The following is a 20,600-nucleotide window of genomic DNA, read 5'->3' as shown; positions in this document are numbered from 1 at the left end:
TCGAACATGTGAATGACATTGTCAGTCATGTTCTGTGTGCTGAAGCACAGCAGAAGATCCTTGTCTGAAGTTTACTAAGACAGTTTAATGGTTTCTGTCAAGTCTTCGACAGGAAAAAATAAGAAAGTTTTGTTTTGTATCTTAGCACCATAAAATGTGACCAGTGTCTCTGTGTTAGCGTACCTCTACTTAGCAGCTGCCTTATGTTGTTTGAATTTACTCTGTACTTTGTACATCTGTTTTGCAGGATGATCTACGCAAAGATTTTCGCTTGATGGAGTTTAATGGCATAGTTAATAAATACTTAAAAAAGGACCCAGATTCGAGGCAGCGTGCTCTACGTGTTCGCACCTATGTATGTATTGGCACCAAGTAGTACTCATTATCTCAAAGATGGCACATATTCCAATACTTTTTTTTCTTCACTAGAAGTAGCTATTACATGAATATCAATAGTTAAATGATTGGTGGTTGATTATTCTTAGAGAGTAAAAAGCACTAGATTATACCTTCAGTAGTATGTTGTGTTTTACATAAATTGATAATCCATCTTTCAGTGTGTCCTGTGTTCAGATTTATAATATGCAAGGTATCCTTATTTTATTAGTAACTTTTCTGCATATAAACATTTAGTGGAGTATCTATAACTAGTATAAAGAAAAAAACTGAAAAGTAGTAGAATTTTTTAGTAATATTGTGTTAATTACTCGATAGTGTGTAGCAGTAAACTGCAAGAAACTAGGGACATGTCACTCCAGCTTATTCAAACCTATTTGAAGTGCTTTATTTATTTGTTACAGTGAGTAAGGAGCCAAAGAAGATGTATATGCTTTATCATGTGTCTGTTCTCTCTCTCTCTCTCTCTCTCTCTCTCTCTCTCTCTCTCTCTCTCTCTCTCTCTCTTCCTCTTCCTCTTCCTCTTCCTCCCTTCCCCCCACCCCCAAGTGTGGGTAATAAATGTTTATCCATTATAAAGGGGAAGGAAGTTTGAGATGTTAGTGAATAGAAGGATTACATATCTGGAAAGCTAATTTGAGGGAGATGTATCGGATGGTGATGACAAACAACATTTTACTGTTTCTGGTCTAATGCTGTAGTTCTTTAGTGGTTAAGAGATAATGGAAGAAATGTCCACAAGTTTCCTTTAATCACCATCTGGGTGTTTCAAAAATGACTTTACAACTTTGAAAATTCATATCAATTAATACACAGTACCTACAGAGGTGATTGTAGTGTCAATTTGTAGGGAAATACATCAAGTTTTGTCTTGCGTAGTTTACTAGTGCTGAATTGCAGCATAAGGCACGCTAGTGGCTGTTGCATTAAAGATGGCAGCTTTCACTGGACTCTAGAGTGCTAGCTTTGTGTTTTGGTTTGAAGAATCGAAGTTCGAAGTCGGCAACTACTTTTCAGCATAATTTCCATACCAAGTACGCTAAAGATCCTCCTAGTAGGCCTACAATTTATGAGTGGCACAAATGTTTTGTAGAAACAGGGTGCTCAATAAGACATGGGAAATCATCAGGTTGTCCAAGCGCATCTGACGGCATCGTTTAGTGAATGAGACAACGTTTTGTCAACAGCCCTATCAAATCAACCCGGCATGCATCTCGCGAACTGAAAATCCCACATACGACTGTTTGGTGTGTGTTGAGAAACTGTTTGCGTTTGAAACCGTACAGATTGACGATCTTACAAGCAATAACAGTCACTGATAAAATTGCTTGCAAGATCTTCTGTGTGGATATGTTAAATTGATTACACAACGATGAACATTTCTTGAACAAAATCATTTTTTCTAATGAGTTGGCTATTCACTTCAATGGCAAGATTAACACACATAACTGTAGGATTTGAGGCAGTGAAAATCCACATCAAACATTGCAACATGCTTGTGGTAGCTCTAAACTGAACATTTTTCATGCATTGAGCAAGAACAAAGTGTATGCCCCCCCCCCCTCCCCCCCGTGAGAGGACCATCAACAGGATAATGTACCTGGATATGTTACATTAATTTTTGATACCACAGATTGATGAGGATGGCCAAGAATGAAATGTTTACTTCATCTAAGATGGTGCACCACCCCACTACCTGACGGACATCTAGGATTTTCTCTGTGACTGCTTTCCAGGTCAATGGATTGGCCGTGATGTACCAATTGCATGGCTCCCACATTCCCCAGACCTGACACGACTCGTTTTTTTTTCTTATGGGGATTCATCAAGGATATCGTGTTTGTACCTCCTCTGCCGGCTTCTCTACCTGAACTTAGAGCAAGAATTTATGCCACTACTGCGGAAGTTACACCTGCAATGCTGCAATGAGTTTGGGAAGAAATTGACTTCCAATGGGATGTGTGCGCGAAGACCAACGAAAGTCACATACAACATCTTCACTTTAAGGTTCTCTTTTTTTGTTTGAAAAAAAAAAAAAAAAAAAACCCTTGATTTGTTTCCTACAAAATAGCAGTAAACCCAACTCTACATCTTCTTCCAATAAATTTATATGAATTTTTAAAGTCATTAAATCCTTTTTGAAACACCATGTATCGTCAATTTTGAGAAGTTTCAACACAAGACCACTATCTGGGGGCTATCAAAAATATAAAGTACAGAAAGTATTTCAGTGACTTTGTATTTTAATAGTTATTTGATAAATATCTGGAATGTGCCATCAATTACTTTTCCACATAATCATCATTGATGATTGTGAAAACAGTTACAAACTTTACATCAAAAAATTGTTCAGCTTGTGCTCCTTGCAGAAACATTTAAAAATAGAAATATTATTCCTAGCTTTTGGTTTGTGAGTGCTCTTTCCTTAGGCAGGATAGGGGGATTTGTCTGATAAGATTAGAAAGGTGGCCGTAAATAGTCTCGACATCACAAGAGAGAACTACTTGTTCATTTGTGAGGATGTAAGGAGAGAGTAATGAAACAGAAGGTATCAGAGAGAGTAGAAGGTCAAAAGGTCAGTAGTATAAAGTTACTTTTTGTTGCTGTTGTGAGCTTCTGCACAAAATATCTATGGTACATTGAATGAACACTGTGCAGTAACAACTGTGAGTGGCAGTTGGTCATGTATTTTACAATGTAAGAAACATCTATAATACTCCATAAAGACAAGTCATTGTTTAATGTTGTTGCCAAAAATCACGAAAAGTACTAGTCTAGTTTACTTCAGATTTTTACACGATTTGCTAATGAACATTTGGACGGACATAGGCTGTCTGTTTTTATATAACACACAGTTAACATATCGACTATTATAGAATATTTGACATCTGTGTGCAGAAAACAGTGGCAAACCATGCCAAGGGACAACACTTCTGTATTTGCCATAAGGCCTGCAGACTTATGGACTCAGGCTTCAGCCAATCTTATCAATCTAGACACTTATCACTGAGCAGGGTGCCCCCCTCGCAGAATTCTCAGTGCCACATTGTAATCTTATAGTGAGCAGGAGATTCTGTTGTGGAGTCAGCTATTAATCACCGCCATGCTCATGCTGCTGGTTGTCAATTCACAGTTGGCGGGAAACATTTTTGGGCTTGATGCTTTCACTATTTTTGAATTTGAAGCAGTCGATATGTTAACTGTGTCTCTCAGATAGTCCCATTGCAGAATTAGGAGACATTGCCACAGTTGTTTTATCAACTTTCTTGTAAGGATCTGGGTAGAGCTGCTAGTTTTGAGGCCCACATAATGTACCAAATTCTGTTAAGCCTGCCCCTTGTCATTTGCTATGTGAGATAAAGTAAAGGTGGAATCAGGGTGTATATGACCCGTGACAACCGGGAGATCTGGGAAAAACCCAGGAAATTTTTTATCCGGGAGAAAACTGGGAAAACCCGGGATTTTTTTAGAATTCTGGGATTTTTTCATTGTTTTAGTTTTCAGTTAAATTTTTGTAACATTGACCGGTAAGAACCAGTACTCTAACAAAGGATATTACTGTATTTTGCTACTGCAGAATAATACTGCAGCAATAAAACTTGTAAGAGAGAAAAAAACGAAAATAAAACAAAGTTGCCAAGGAAATGCGCCATATACAGCAACAAAACACAGTGCTCACACAAGCGCCTGCCTACAGCAAAATGTGTCAACGGCTTTAGGAAGACTATGGAATGCTTCATAACAGCAAATTGCCTTCGATGAGCGTGACGTCACAACTGCTTACAGTAGATTCGTTTGAACATTTGGTGAACTCATGCGCATGCGCAGTTGAGTCACATATGAGTAGTACCTTCTCCCGCTTTTTTGCCAGAACGCTACACTGGTAAGGGCCATTTGCACAGTCCCCGGCTAGCAGCCGCTAAAGTTCTGTTGTGGGAGCAGTGCGGAAAACGCGTTGTACGAACGGTAATAACGCCAAACCAGGGAAAAAACGCGGGATAACTAAAACGGTGATTGTGGCAGGGTTAGTCAAGTTAACCAGAGAATAAGTTTTAACCCTGGCAGGAATAGTCACAGAATTAGTCATGACAAGATTGTTAAAACGAGGAAGGAGAAGAACCGGGGACATCACACAAATTATGGAAGAATATGACAACTCCAAATCTATATAAAAATTTTGTACTACTGCTTCAGAAGCTAGAGCATATGAATGAAATGTGAAACTATTTCTTAACATGAAACTTTTTGCTTATAGTATGCCTAATAGGTATTTGATATTGGTACTTCGTGATTATATTCTGCCGTGTTATAAAAATGACCATTTGTGCCAAAACAGTGTCGTTTATTCGGTATGTGTTACAGTTGCTGCAATATTAGGCAGACCTATTTTGTGAAAAAATACACGTAATCAGATCAAGAAACCACACCACTCTTGAGTTCTATTCGTATTAATAGCATTTTCAGTATTAGACAGTGATATTTGTTTTTTTCACGTAGCAAAACGTTTGACGAACTTTGATGAGCTAATAAATTGTTACCCAAAAGGAAAGCACACCATGTAAAGCTGTACTAAGATTAGTGAGAAAAACAATGCAAGGACTTGAGGATTGAAGAAATGTGTACTGTCTTGCTTGTCTATTGTCTTTACTGGTTTTATGTATCCTATATTTAATTTTATGTCAGACAAAACATGAAGTTATTAGCTAACAGGCAATAAAGAGTCCAAATTTTCTGAAGAGTTACTTTTCTCCCGGTTACAAATAATCCAATTGGGAGCAGGAGAGGCACCACAGGAAATTTTAATTTCCACTGTCCTGAATCTGAATACAGTTTGTTGGCACCCATTACAAAATGTTACATGTTTGAGTCCCACAGAATGAAATACAGTTACGTGCGATAGAATGCTGTGCCAAGAGGCGTGGGACTGCACTTTGGCACATTAAAGACCAAACAATATGTCTTACATTTCCTCAAACACATACATTTTATGTATCAGACTCTTCAGAAAGATGTGCGCTACAATATGGACATTTTTTGAAAAGTCGATTTTTAAATTTTTGATGTCCTACCTCAAACACTCGAGGGAGGGGGATGGGGGGGTCACTATCTAGTATTGCCCCGGTTCGGAAATATCGTAGGCCGGTGCAGAACTACAGAGCAGACTTAACTTTTAATGGGGAAGTGGGTAGTCTCACGTGACCCGTGTTTACATTTCGTGATTTTGCTGTTGCCTTTTCGTTTATTACTCTTACGTCAAATGAAAACGAAACTGATTTCTGTGACCGGCAGCTATCAAGTGAATTACATAATTACGGAAGGCTCGGGGCAGTCAAGCATTAATCGCATTGCAGAACAGTGAAGGTATTTCTGTCTATTTGCTAAAGAAATTTGGTTTTTATTAATCTTTTCCGCTGAACCAGTCAATTTATTTGAAATTGAGTGTTTAATTCCACACTATTGGCTAGTTTCAACTGTTCACTGCATTTCAAGTGCATGTTTTCATCTTCTAGAACATATGGCATTATGCCATAATAAAGAACCAAACATGAGATAATAAAGTACTGGTACTCCAAGAATATTTACATCTGAATCAGGAAACATGAATGTGCACTTTAATTCGAATTATGCATTTTAGTATGGTTCACGAAATACTCATGCTCTTCGAATATCCTCTAATGTCTTGTTTCTTTTATGACATTATGTAAGATGCTTGTTATCAGGCACCCTCTGGCAAGTGCTGAAACGAACTTATTTCTAACAGGTTGCTGGAAAATATTGCGAATGGTAGTTTGAAAAATGTTACTTTAAAAGTAAATTTCCTTTTACGCAAGATGAACTATGTGCGAGAATGTATGATGAATTTCATAAATCCCAGAGCTTTTGACTCTTCATTGAAAAATCAACTCTTTGAGTACGATGATTTAGAATAATTTCGAGCCCAGAAGATCTAACATTTATGTCGTTCTTAAACATTTTACTGGCACATTTGTGTGATGTATCTTAAAGTGTAACACACACAAAAAGGGGCAACATTATATGTGAAAGCTTTTCTTTTCTTGTAGCAACACTACGTATATTAATTTAAACCATTAACTTTCCCTATTTGAGTGTTCACATTACCTTTCAGTGATGTTGCTTTTGGCCGACTACATCACGTGTCCTATGTTCTGAATATCCGCTGTCATTGGCTGACGAGATCACGTGATGTGAGCTATGACTGGCTTACAAAAGCACATCGCAATCACTATTTCAATGTTACGGAAAGTAACATGCAGTATTTGGTGGAATTCGAATTTATGCTTTCGTAATATGAAAATATGTAGTGTACATGTTGCTGCATGTCAGACGTCTTCCCAAAACGTGTTTGGTACCCTGAGTTTCGTTTTCTATAGTGCCAGGAAATTCTACGCTCGTGTATAACACCATAACCATTCAAAATACTGATAAGTTTTACAGTTCCGAGGAAAAAGTGTATTGTCACCCGGGAGGAAATGTACTTTTATCCAGGAATTCCGGGAAAAATCCTCGTCCACGTATACACCCTGGGAATTTGACAGAGGGCAGAATCTCAGGGTGGAGTCACAGATATCATCTAGCCAGTGGGCCACCCTCAGGGTCATGATCCAGAAACCCAATGTTAGACTAAGCACAATTTTAAGCACACAGCCAACACGCAAAAGGAAATAGGTGTTTGTCCCATTCAATGTCATGAGGAGTTATTGGCTAAGTTGGCAGGCAGTCAAAACTCTCCAAAATCAATCTCAGGGATGCATACCTGACATTTCTATTGGATGTTGAGACTCAGAGGATTTTAATATTGATTAAGTACTCCTCACTGTAACCTTTGCCATTGAAGATGGCTTCAGCTCTAGGAATATTCCAGTGTTTTCTTGAGCAACTTACAACAGATTTTCCATGCTTTGTCAGTTATTTGGACGACGTTTGGCCTACTGGTTTCATGAGAGACCGGCATTTCGAAAACTTGCAGGCAGTTTTTCTGTGACCATTAGACAACAGCCTGCTATGCAACCGTGAGAAACATAGATTTTTTCCTCCTAGAGTTCAGTATTTGGGGCATGTTTTAAGTAAGGATGGTATTGTTCCAGTGACAGAGCAAGTTGCAGCATTCGACAAATTACCTATTCCTGAGAATATTACGAAGTTGCAATTGTTTTTAGGGAATACAAACAACTATGTGAAATTTGTTCCACTGGCTGCTCATCTTAGTAATCCACAGAATCAGCTTCATAAAAAAGAAGTGACATTTGAGCAGTCAGAGGCATGTCAGTTGGCATTCCAGAAATTGAAGCACACTTCTGCTCTGGCTCTGTTTGGCCATGTTGACCTCCAGGAAGCCTTTGACTCTGGCCACTGATGCATCCCAGTATGACATCGATACTGTTCTCTCTTGCAGGAATCATGATGACATGGAGCAGCCTGTTGCTATCACCTTGAAAACCTTGTCAACAACACAAAGAAATTATTTCCAGATGAGGAAAAGGCAGTTGCAATCATACATAGCGTCAAAAAGTTTCGTGTGTTCTTGTTTGGCACTAAGCTCCGCCTCCCTACGGACCATAAGCCACTCATCCCCCTTATTTGGCCCCCAGTCCAAGCTCCTGGAGAGAACTGCATAGTGTTCACACAGTTGGACCTTCTTTGTGAGTAATTATTTTAATGATATGCACTTCGAAGCTACCTCCCAGCACTAGAATGTGGGCACTTTGTCACGGTTAAAGGTGGGTGCCATGTCGACTTCAGCAAGCAGCAGGCATCTTTTTTGTGCTGGACTGGAACTTCAAAATACCCTAAATGAATTTCCTTTGATGGCGTAGGAAGTCGAGGCAACTTTAAGTGAGGTTACATTCCTTGCAGAGTAATTACAATGGCCGAGTAGGGATGGCTGAAATGTATTCCCACTAGGTCAGACTCAGCCCTTTGGATATATTTCAGACTGTGTGATAAGTTTAATGATGTTGACAGTGCCCAACTGCTCGCTGTGAAAGATCAGAATTGCCACGGTGGTACTCCACCGCCGTTGTGGCATCACATTTTAGCAGATGTTAATTGCACCTCATTGAGGGTGCCTCAAATCAGAGTGCTGGCCTGGTGACATGTCTATTGGCCAGGGATTGATTCTGCTGTGAATCACACAGTGTGTGCCAGTTCAGCGTGCACCCACTACAAGGCAGCCCCAGCGCAAAAATTCTTTCCGTGGCCAGTACTGGAGCACCCATGGGACAAGGTGCACATGGATTTGACAAGTCATTTCGTTGGGGGCTATGAAGCTGTTACTGGTAGATGCCTTGTTAACTTCCCATAAGTTGCTAGGTTGTCTTCCAAGACACTGCATGCTACTATACAGGAATTAACTGCCAATTTCACTATTGAGATTGCTTTATGCAGCCTGGTCTCTGACAATGCTGGCCTGTTTGTGTTGGAAGAGTTTGGAACATTCTACCACCAAAATGGCATTCAGCACCAGACCACCACGCCATTCCAGTCAGCATCAATTGCAGAGTTTGAGCGGTTGGCCAGGACATTCAAAGTGTGACTCAAGAAAACAGTCTTGATGGTACCTAGAAACAATGTCTGTCCAGCTTTTTGGTTTCCTAGTGAACAATTCCAATTAACAAGCATAGCCTGGCTGAGGCGCTGCACTGTCACCAGCCTTATGGTCTCTTTGACCTATTGCACACAGAGTTTCATGGTCTGTGGGCCATGCCACAGTATCAGCAAGCTTCCGCCTTCTAGGCACATACATTGAGACAGTCACCTGGATGGAAGCAATGCATTGTGGTGGTATGTGAGTGGCAACAGCTGTATATAGTTGCAGTAGATCAGCGGCACCTGTTACGCCATGCTACCTAGCTCCGACCACATCAAGCTGAGCAATGGGTGCCCCCATTTCAAAAGTCAGAAGACATTTGCACAGGCAGTCACGACCCAGTGACTTTTGCACCAAGCAGCTCTGCAGCTGTGCACTGCTCGCTGAATAATTTGCATGCTCGCCTGGTGTATCCCACCACTCGGGAGAACTGTTAGCCATGAGGAGATATCAAGGAGTTGGAGTACCCTTCTTCGACATCACAGCAGCCAGCAGAGGTTGCCCACCCAGTCCTCTTTGGTTTTCAACCACTAGTCTCCATTGAAGTATCTTCTTGTCACCACTCCCAGCATTACCAATGATGTCCTGGCACAGAGCACCAAAGTGAAACCCTTGGTGGAGTTCCCCCTCACCCCTTGTCCCTTCACTCACTGACTCCAGCACAGGCCAGGACATTTTCAGCCGTAATTGGCTCTTAAAGGGAGGAGAGATTTGGCGATCTCACCAGACTCCTGTGTGTCGGACGAGGAGTGTTTCGTGGTAGAGTGTTGAAGTGATACATGACTGTGCAGACTTAGAGACCAGTCACATGCTAGCACTAGCTGAGACTCCTTGTTTATCTTGGTATGTGTTTGCTTGCTTACATATTGTTCATTCTGTCATGCACTCGTGTTTCTGTGTCTGTCCCTGACTGTGCTTCTAGACTACCTACTCACAGTATAGGGTGACACACTGTCCTTTTTTTTTTTTTTTTTTTTTTTTTTTTTTTGTAGGCACAATGTGCCCTGTGTCTCTGCGCTTGTCCTGAGCATTTCATGGACAGTACATCTAGCTATGAGATATATAACAAGTTTCTTCTGCAGAAGGATGCATGATATTAAGCTGAGTTATGATGTTTCATTTCTTTTTTATCCCCCCCCCCCCCCTCTCCCCCTGCCCCATACATTGCTTAAGACTTCCGCTATCTGGAGAGTGATTATTCATTGTTTAGTATCCCATTAAGCAATTTCATTGACTAAGATAACTTGAATGTATTTTAAATTAAGTTGTATTCATATTTCAACAGCCACAAGATAATGGATTAATATAAAATTTATCTGGCCTTTGCAATTGCAAATCCAAATAAATAATAACATATGAAACTTTGCATGCTTTCTATTAAATCATACATACATTAAAATTACTCCATCCTCTGCCCACTTTCATGTGGTCTGATTGATCTGTCACATAAAAGCATTGCTTTATTTTTGGTCAGGCGACTCAAGCATTGAAACAGTTCAGAAATTATGAAGTGAAAATTCAGAGTAAATAAGCCTTTGTGTTGTACAACATATGTATAGTCTATTCTACCACAAATTTCTTTTGTGCTTACTAGTCATCTTGATGATGGTTGGAAAAGGTTAGCTCTGACTTGTTACGACTGTATTGTGAGAAAGTAAAGAGTATTTGAATTTAGTCTCTATCACTGATATCGTTGACATTTGGCTACATTACAGATGTGAAGTTAGTTTTTACTGATTTTGCTGTTATTTGTGTGTCAAACAAAGCAGAACAAACCTTTTTGTTGGCACTTTAAATGTTGCTGGAAAAATATGTCTACTTGTATGTTACAGTTGTTAAACACTAAGGAATGATGTTTGCAACATTATATTTATCACACAGTAGCTTTTGCATTGAAAAATACTAATAGACATTACTTTTTGTGCTTTATGAGTGGTTCAAAGTCAGTCATTTTATCATGGTTTTATTTTCTTTTTTTTAGGCTGTAGTACCACTAAACGAAGAATGTGGCATTATTGAATGGGTGCCAGATCTTGTGGGTTTGAGGCCCATGCTGTCTGGTCTTTACAAGAGGATGGGAATTAGCCCACCTCAACGAATTCTTAAAGAACTTCTTACATGTATGTAGTCCAGAATAGTTCAGACTTTGTGTCAGTTTAGTCAACAGGATGGTTTATAAAAATGAATAATCACTAATACAAATACCATTTCATGATACTTATATTATTTTGTTTAGGTAAAGTGGACCAAGTGGCAAAGAAGAGATTAATATTTGACAAGTTACTGAAGATGCATCCACCAATTTTGAGTGAATGGTTCCTTCAAACTTTTCCAGATCCATCCAGTTGGTATGTTGTATCAGTACCCCTCATAAAAATTTGGTGGTAATGGAAATTTCTGAATGGGTTGTCATTGCTATGGAGGTGAACTGTGTCTTATTTGCCACAACTTACATACTTATGTGCTCCATATATTTTGTTATTTTATCTCGGTTTCAATTTTGTTCCAGGTACCAGGCAAGAACAACATATGTCCGTACTTGCGCAGTAATGTCAATGGTGGGATACATTTTAGGTCTTGGAGATCGGCATGGAGAAAATGTTTTATTGGACTGTAGCAGTGGTGGAGTTGTCCATGTAGATTTCAACTGCCTTTTCAACAAGGTCTGTGACTGCTATACAATGTTTTTTTGATATAACACAGAACAATTAAAGATTAGTTTTCTAAGGTACATAAAGGACTTGAGATGGATGAATGAAGTAGAAGACAGACACCAATGTCTAGAATAATGAACAAATCAGCGTACATGTATAAGTACCCTAATTATTTAACTCTCAGAATTTTCAGCTGTTTGGAATTTTCAGGTTAAAAGATAAAATTTAAAGTTTACACAAGAACAGTGAAAGAATTACAAGAGAAGCATTAATTATTTTACATGTGTATCTTTATAACAAAATAATTTCAAGTGTTTCTGTCATCCTTCCAAGCTCTACCATTACAGACTGGCATTCCACTCATTGTGGACAACACTGTATTTCAGTACTAAAATAAAATTTGGATATGACACTGGTAGAGGGCTAAATTAGTGTGTCAATCATTAACTGAACTATGATAGTGATGCTAGTAAAAACTTCAATGAAGAGTTGTTTGTGAAATGGAGATATATATATAAAAATAAAGCTTTCAGGATTCATTTCTGCTGTAGCAGAATTATTTTGGGATGAAGGACATATATTGGCAGCATTACACCCTTTCTTCTGGGAAGTGGGTGCCTGGTTTAGGAAACTGGATTTTAAAGACTGTATTTAACAATTACTCAGAATAGCCCTTCAAACACACACGTTACATAATTACTATTAATAAAGTACCAGTATTTCACAATCATAGTTTTGTTATCATTCATAGTTTTTGTGTAAACCAATTTATTTGGGTATTTTTCTGTATCTTAAGTGTAGTGATAGTCTGAAATGCAAGAAAATTGCCTACAGTTTCAAAAAGGAAAAAGTAGCAGATATGACTTCAAAATTAAAGGAAAGAAAAAAATATCTGTCTTGCTTTTGTTCCTATGGGTCATTCCATGTAAACGAGGAATCATTATCAAAAAATTAATTCTGTATGGTTTATATATCACTTTAAAGTGCATATCTTCTTCTTCTTTTTGGTATATTTTTAGAAGCAAACAATTTACGCATGATAAATACAAAAACATTTAAATAACCTAACCGAAAAGTGTAACATTAGTTACCAAAGTGTAGAAACTTATATGCCATGCTGTCCTTCACATAAGTGTACCTGATAATTTGGTGTCTCAAATAAAGTTCCTCCTGGAAGCCTTCTCCTGGTATAGGATATTTAATTCATGTTATGTGAGTTACCTTTATTTATGTAACATGAGTTACCACAATTGTTGTAGGATTAATTATAATTTTGAGCAGTCAGATTGGTTCTGAATTACATAGAACACAACTAACAATATATTTCAACATATTTAATGTATATTGATCTCCATATGCCACATAAAATCCCATAGGGAATAGCTATTTCTACTTTACAACAATTTGCAATTTTTGCAGAATGCCTTTAAGTGCAGATGAGAAGAAGAAGAAGAAGAAGAAGAAGGCAGAAGGCAGAAATTGAAAGATGAAGGCAGATATTAAGAGTATGAAACCAAACACAAGGAAACTATGAAAAAATTCAGGAAAAAGAAGCAGGAACAGGAAAAATGTTTGAGTAAAAGAGAATGAGAAAGGATTGCTGCAGATAGGAAATGGAATGTTAGAGAAAGAGTTGCCAAGTACAGGAAGTAGCTAAAGGAAGCATCTTCAGCTACACCAAGTAGTTCTGCTTCTCCACCACATAAAAATAGGTCTTCATTGGGAAAAACCATATTGAAAGAGAAACGTGTACTTCCAGCATCACCCACAAAACAAAAATGTGTTATTAGAAGGTTGTATCATACATTTGTTGAACCTTTAGAAGTAGAAGGAATCTCTAAACAAAAAATAAGTGATGAAATAATAAGTGCAGTGAGCAAATTCTATGAAAGGGATGACATTAGCAGACAGGCCCCTGTAGGCAAAGACGTGACTGTATAAGATGAGAAAGGTAAGAGTAATTTGCAAGTATGACACTTGATGTTTCCTTTGAAAGAAACCCATGCAATGTTTTGTGAAGCAAATAGCAAAGTGATTAGTAAAAATAAATTTGCAGAATTAAGACCCAAACATGTCATGCTTGCCAATAAACTTAAACACAACGTGTGTCTCTGCAGATATCACGAGAATCTCATCTGTGCTATTAACTCAAATACCTAAGTACACCAGTAACTGGCCAGAATTTTTTGTATGTGTGGAGCCTACAGCCGATTGTTGGTTGGGAAAGTGCATGAAATGTAAAGATTTATTGGCAGCTAAGCTTCTTGATTTATGTACTGGTGTACAAGAGTACAGCGTGAAGTGGTATGTGTGGCAGGAGAGTGTTGAGAGAATTTTGAAAGAAGAGGAAGAAGGTACATTACAGAATCTTATTGATCATATTCTTACCATGGGACCTACATTTTTAGAGCACTGCTACTTTAAGAGAGAACAGTCAAAGACCTATCAGAGTGATAAGGATTCACTGCCTTCCATGATGCTAACTGCCATGATGCAAATCAATTTTTCTGAAAATTTTACGTGTGAGAGTCAAGATGAAATTCAAAGTGCACATTGGCAGCAGAATCAAATCAGTATTTTTACTGCCATGATTTGGCATTCAGGTACTTCTCACCACTACGTGTTGGTAGCTGATAATCTGGATCACACAAAAAACACTGTCATTCCCTATGTTGGTAGACTTCTTGAAGAACTACCAAAACATATTAGGTAAGTTACAATCTGGTCAGATGGTCCTGCTTCCCAGTTTAAAAACAGATATATTGCAGGGGCTATAAAAGTTCTAAGTAAGACTCATGCCAAAAGAATTACATGGAAGTACTTTGCAACTTCTGATGGGAAGGGGCCAGTGCATGGAATTGGTGGGGCTGTCAAACACCAAGTTTGGTCTTGTCTGAAAAGCAGTAGGACACACCACTTTATCAGCTGCAGAGGAAAACACTAACAGAACAGAAAAATCACTAAATATACAAGTATATGACTGGGTGGTGGAAAAATATGACAATTCATATTTTCCTGGTAATGTTACTAAAATTGAAAATGGTGAGTTTAAAGTTGATGTTATGATGAAAGATGGGAAGTTTTAGGAGTGGCCTGAAATTAAAGATGAGATATACTACACTAAAGACAAGATTGTCAGAAAAGTGAACCTTCCAAGTGTTCAAAATTCCCGTGGTTTTTTCAAGTTTGACTGTGATCTGTGACAATGTAACGTGAGTTACCGTATGTTGTAACGTGAGTTATGTGTTCATTACATTTTAATATTTATTTTATTAAGGATTAAATGTTTGGTACTTTGTTAACATACTTGTATGATCTTCTGGTATTGTGTGTAAAACTTACAAGAAATGTTCACATAAAACAGAGCAGACTTTTGTATTTTCTTTATCATATGCAAAAGCCATTTCTTGGAAATGTAACATGAGTTATCAAGAATAATTATAAGATGTGGTTTTATAAATATAGTAATGTAACAATTATTGGATATAGGTTTGTAGAGCATTCTGTACAAAGTATGTTTTGAGGTATAAAAATATTTAATAGAAACATTTCCCTATGTTAATTGTCCAAAACTTATACTATAAACATCACTTAGTAACATGTGTTACCATGGAATGACCCCTATGTCATTCTCAACACAGCGACAGAGATGAAGTCTAGTTAGATAATAGTATAATAGTCCTGTAGTGGAGACTGATAATTAAGGGAGCCGTGGCATGAATCATGAATTAGTTAGTCTAAACCATTGAATTGGTTGTTTCTCCAAACTTCTTCATAGTAAGATCAGGATAGTATTTAAACAAGGTAATGATGAAAGACAGCACAGACCTTGGGTGAGCAACTGAATGGAATGGTCTGGAAAGGAGGATGTAGGATGAACATGAACAAAAGTGAAACAAGGGTAATGGAACGTAGTCGAACTAAATCAGGTGATGTTGAGAGAATTAGATTACGAGATGAGACACTAAAAGTAGTAGATGAATTTCGCAGTTTGGGTGATAAATAACTGATCATGGCCAGAATAGAGGATATAAAATGTAGAGTGACATTGGCAAGAAGAGATATTTGTTAACGTCGAATATAAGTTGAAGTGTTAGGAAATATTTGCTGAAGGTATATTTCTGGAGTGCAGCCTGCCATGGAAGTGAAACATGGATGATAAACAGTCCAGTCAAAAAGAGAACAGGAACTTTTGAAATGTTGTGCTACAGAAAAATGCTGAAGATTAGATGGGTAGATCATGAGAAGGTACTGGATAGAATTGGGGAGAAAAGAAATTTTACTAAAAGAAGGGATCGATCGATAAGACACATTCTGAGACATCAAGGATTCATCAATTTAGTAATGGAGGGAAGTGTGGAGAGTAAAAATTTTAGAGGGAGGCCAAGAAATGAATAAAGTAAATAGGTTCAAATGGCTGCAGGCTGCAGTAACTGTTCTGAGATTAAGAAGCTTGCACAGGATGGAGTAGTATGGAGAGCTGCATCAAACCAGTCTGTGGACTGAAGACCACTGCAGTAATGATCAATTGTTTGCATGATTGTAGTAGTACAGGACGGACAATACTCTGGGGTCTTTATTCCACTGATGGTGCCCCATTAAGTCTAACTTACTCCTCACTCAGACATAAATTTTATTTTCCATGTGATCTTTCCAAAAGACCCGTGTCTTCTCTAGAGCTAATAATTAATAATAGCAGTGTCTTTGCTCTTGATAGCTCAAGATGACTTTGATGTCCACTGTGGCGCCTTATGTAACTGTATCATTCACAGTTATTGGTAATGACAATATTACAAAAAGGATAGATTGCTACTCACCACACAGAGGAGATGTTGAGTCACAGGCAGGCACAACAAAACGACAGCTATACATTTGAGCCTTCAGCCAAAAGGCCTTCTTTAAAGTAGGAGAGAGAAAACACACACAAGCACAACTTACATACATGATCACTGCCTCTGGCTGTTGTGGAAGTGTTCCTATTCATGAATGATCTGAAATGTTGTGTTGGTATTTATATGTGCATTTTTGCAGCTACAAATTTCTCCACTGTTGACACTCACCTTTAAAACTAACTGTCGGATTGCTCTGCTTCCAGGGTGAGAATTTCGACTGTCCAGAGGTAGTACCATTTCGTTTGACACACAACATGGTTTCAGCTATGGGTCCGTTAGGAGTGGAAGGACCATTTCGACGTGCCTGTGAGATCACACTGCGCTTACTGCGCACAAAAAGTGACACTCTAATGTGTGTTTTGAGGCCTTTTGTGTATGATCCAATTATTTCATGGAAGAACAAGAGTTCAGTGAAGAAAAATGAGGAAATGACAAATGAAAGGGTAATGATTACTGTTATTACTATTATTTAATGTTAGACAACCTTAATTTAATCGTGTATTTGCTCACTAGTTATGTATATTTTGTAGTACACTTGTAAATGTGAACAGACAGTGTCTCATTGTACAATTTTTAAGTTAGTACTAATTTGAGTTACATCATTTACTTTCTGTTTTGCGTAATCTTTCAAAATTATGCAGGCAGCATGTCTGCGTCCTGTCATGTGGCCCTTTCTCCCTTTCCTGCAGATATTTTCAACTTCATATGTCTCTTGCCAGTTTATATGCTCCATTGCATTCATATTTTTCAGAAATGTTACATGTATCTCTCTTCATGTTTTGCCTAGGAAACCAAATATAACTTTCTTTGTATGCTATCCAGAATGGAAGTCAAACATTTTAAAAATAACAATATGAGCAGGAGTCTCATGAGGCACTATGGAAAGCATGCTGTGTTGTGTAGTGGAAATGAAATGAAATGATTGTGTGGCATTGTTGGCTGGGGGGCCCCATCCAGGGGAGTTCAGCCACCAGGTTGCAAGTCTTATTTCAGGTGATGCCACATTGGGTGACTTGTGCGTTGGTGATGATGAGACAAGGATGAGAACAACACAATGCCCAGTCCTTGAGCAGAGAATATCTCCTACCTGGCCGGGAATCAAACCCAGGCCTGCTGCATTGTAGGCAAACACGTTACCACTCAGCTAAGCAGGCGGACGTTGTGTAGTGTTACCAGAAAGTATAAAAAGACAAATCTAATGAGACAATGGTGTACACAATATTTCCGACAATAAGTCAACAAGGTGAATTGAAGCAGTTTGATTGAGACATAATTGTAGTGGCCAGGAATTCTGATCAGTTTTGCGATTGTCAGTTTAATTGTATAGTAGAAACATCCAAAACTAATCACACTCTGATAGAACCAAGGAGTCAAACAGGTCACTAAACTCTTAAAGTGTACTGTGTGTCAGACATGATTGTCATCACTCTCACTACAGAAGACTTCCATTGCCCGAGTGCTGTGTTTACCTGACTAGAATGTGAACTTGAATATAAGACCACCCCTTTTCTCAAAAGGCCCATTGTGAGTTCACATTTGTAACGTATTCTGACTATACAAAATTAGAACCTGTTTTATAGATATTTTATATCTTCTGAAAAGATGACATTATACCTATTAAAAACTTATGTCATTTATTGTTTACATATTAATAGTACAAGAAGAAATAAAATTAAAAAAAAAGGTTTACATTAATTTTTATCTTCACTTTCTTTTTTGTGCTTACTATCTAACTCAGTAACCTGTAGTATTACTATTTTTAGCGTTATTGTTGTTGTTATTATTATTATTATTATGAATAGGATAGTTGCAACTCACCATATAGTGGACATGCTGAGTCACAAATAGGCACAGCAAAATGACTGTCAGAAAGTGAGCTTTCAGCCAACAAGACCTTTGTCAGAAATAGAAAAAACACAGACACACACACACACACAAACACAAATGCAACTCACACACATGACCACAGTCTCTGTATGCTGAGGTCAGACTGTGAGCTGTGGCACATGATGGGAGAAGCAAAAATGTGGTGGGATAAGGAGGAGGCTGGGGCGGGGAAGGGGAGGGGAGGTGGAGGGGGAGGGGTAGCAGGGTGGGCTTGGGGGGCGGTTCAAAAAATGTTCAAATGTGTGTGAAATCTTATGGGACTAAACTGCTAAGGTCATCAGTCCCTAAGCTTACACACTATTTAACCTAAATTATCCTAAGGACAAACACACACACTCATGCCCGAGGGAGGATTCGAAGCTCCGCTGGGACCAGCCGCATGGGGGACGGTAAAGTGCTTCTTGTGGAAGCGTGCAGGGACGAGGTGGAGAGAGGGTAGGGCAACTAGGTGCAATCGGGCAGTTGGCTAGGGGGGGGGGGGGGGGTTATAGTGGAAAAGGAGAGAAATAAAGAGACTGTGGATGTGTTGGTGGAATACAGGGCTGTGTAGTGCTGAAATGGAAACAAGGAAGAGGCTAGATGGCTAAGGACAATGTGTAACAAATGTTGAGGCTAGGAGGGTTATGGGAGCATAGGGCATATTGCAGGGGGAGAACCCACCTGTGCAGTTCAGAAAAGCTGGTGTCAGTGGGAAGGATCCAGATGGCAAAGGCTGTGAAGCAGTATTGAAATTAAGAACGTCGTTTTGGGCAGTTTACTCAACAACAGGGTGGTCCAACTGTTTCTTGGCCACAGTATGTCAGTGGCCATTCATAGGCACGGACAGCTTGTTGGTTGTCATGCCCATCAGCACAGTGGTTGAAACTTAGATTGTATATCACATGATTGATTTTACAGGTAGTCCTGTCTTTGATGGGATAGTTCATGCCTGCGACTGGACTGGAGTAGGTGGTGGTGACGGGAGGATGCATGGGACAGGTCTTACATCAACGTCTATTACGTGGGTATGAGCTACGAGCAAAGGCTGAGAGAAGGGGTTGTGTAGGGTGGGCGAGGATTTTGCATAGGTACAGTGGACAGTGGAATAGCACTGTGGAATAGGTGGGAAGGATGATGAGTAGGACATTCCCCATTTCAGGGTATGACGAGAGGAAGTTGAAACCCTGGAGGAGAATGTGATTCAGTTAATCCAGTCCTGGTTGGTACTGAATCATGACAGGAGAGCTCCTCTGTGACCATACAGTTGGACTTTGAGAGGTGGTGGATGACTGGAGAGATAAGGCATGGGAGATCTGTTTCTGTGGAAGGTTGAGAGGGTAATTACAGTCTGTGAAGGCCCTTGTAAAACCCTGGGTATATTTAAGAGGGATCGCTCATCACCACAGATGAAATGGCCACAGGTTGCTAGGCAGTATAGAAGGGACTTGTTGGTGTGGAGTGGGTGGCAACTGTCAAAGTGGAAGTATTGCTGGTGATTGGTAGGTTTGATATGAACAGAGGCCCATGAATAGGTTGGTATAGGATGGTGCCATGCAGATGCCCATAGCCATATCTTGGATTTGTTTGTAGGTAATGTCTTCGAAGGAGATGTAATTGTGGGTGAGGATATAATTGGTCATGGTAACTAGGAAGGGAGGTCATAGGTTGAGGAGGTCATAGGTTTGAAGCCTGTTGGGTGTTGGGAAAGATAGTGCTCAATAGCGGTAAGGCCAGGAGCATTAGGGATGTTAGTGTTAAGGGAGATTGCATCAATAGTGACAAGCAGGGCATCATGTGGTAAAGGAGTATATTTTATACAGGAGTGCAGGTTGAGGGTAATAGGCTGAAGGTGTTGGTCTACAAGATTCTTTCAGTGGGGCACAGTAACTGACAATAATGGAGTGTCCTATTGGATGGGTTTATGGACTTTACGAAGCATGTAAAAGGTAGGAGTGTAGGGAGTGGTAATGGTGAGGAGAGAGATGGACTGTGGGGAGAGGTTCTGGGAGGGGCCTAAGGATTTGAGGAGAGACTAGAGATCCTGCTGGATTTCTGGAATGGGGTCACTGTAGCATGGTTTGTAGGTGGATGAATCTGACAGCTGGTGGAGTCCTTCTGTCAGGTAATTCTTGTGATTCAAAACAGCAGTGGTGGAGTTTGTAAGCAGGTAGGATTATGTCAGGA

General features: G+C 39.1%; 1 protein-coding gene across 1 annotated transcript in view; it reads left to right on the top strand.

The window, feature by feature from the left end:
* LOC124594989 (serine/threonine-protein kinase ATR) overlaps positions 1 to 20,600 on the top strand; it is a 353,179-nt gene that overhangs the window by 318,735 nt on the left and 13,844 nt on the right. Inside the window, exons 38-42 of the mRNA XM_047133527.1 lie at positions 248 to 355; positions 10,986 to 11,124; positions 11,241 to 11,352; positions 11,514 to 11,667; positions 16,754 to 16,993. Coding sequence (XP_046989483.1) covers positions 248 to 355; positions 10,986 to 11,124; positions 11,241 to 11,352; positions 11,514 to 11,667; positions 16,754 to 16,993 — 753 coding nt within the window. The remainder of the gene's footprint in view (positions 1 to 247; positions 356 to 10,985; positions 11,125 to 11,240; positions 11,353 to 11,513; positions 11,668 to 16,753; positions 16,994 to 20,600) is intronic.

This window comes from Schistocerca americana, chromosome 2 (genome assembly GCF_021461395.2).
Source record: "Schistocerca americana isolate TAMUIC-IGC-003095 chromosome 2, iqSchAmer2.1, whole genome shotgun sequence".
NCBI classification, from domain to species: Eukaryota; Metazoa; Arthropoda; class Insecta; order Orthoptera; family Acrididae; genus Schistocerca; species Schistocerca americana.
This window is presented reverse-complemented; position numbering and strand designations above follow the sequence as displayed.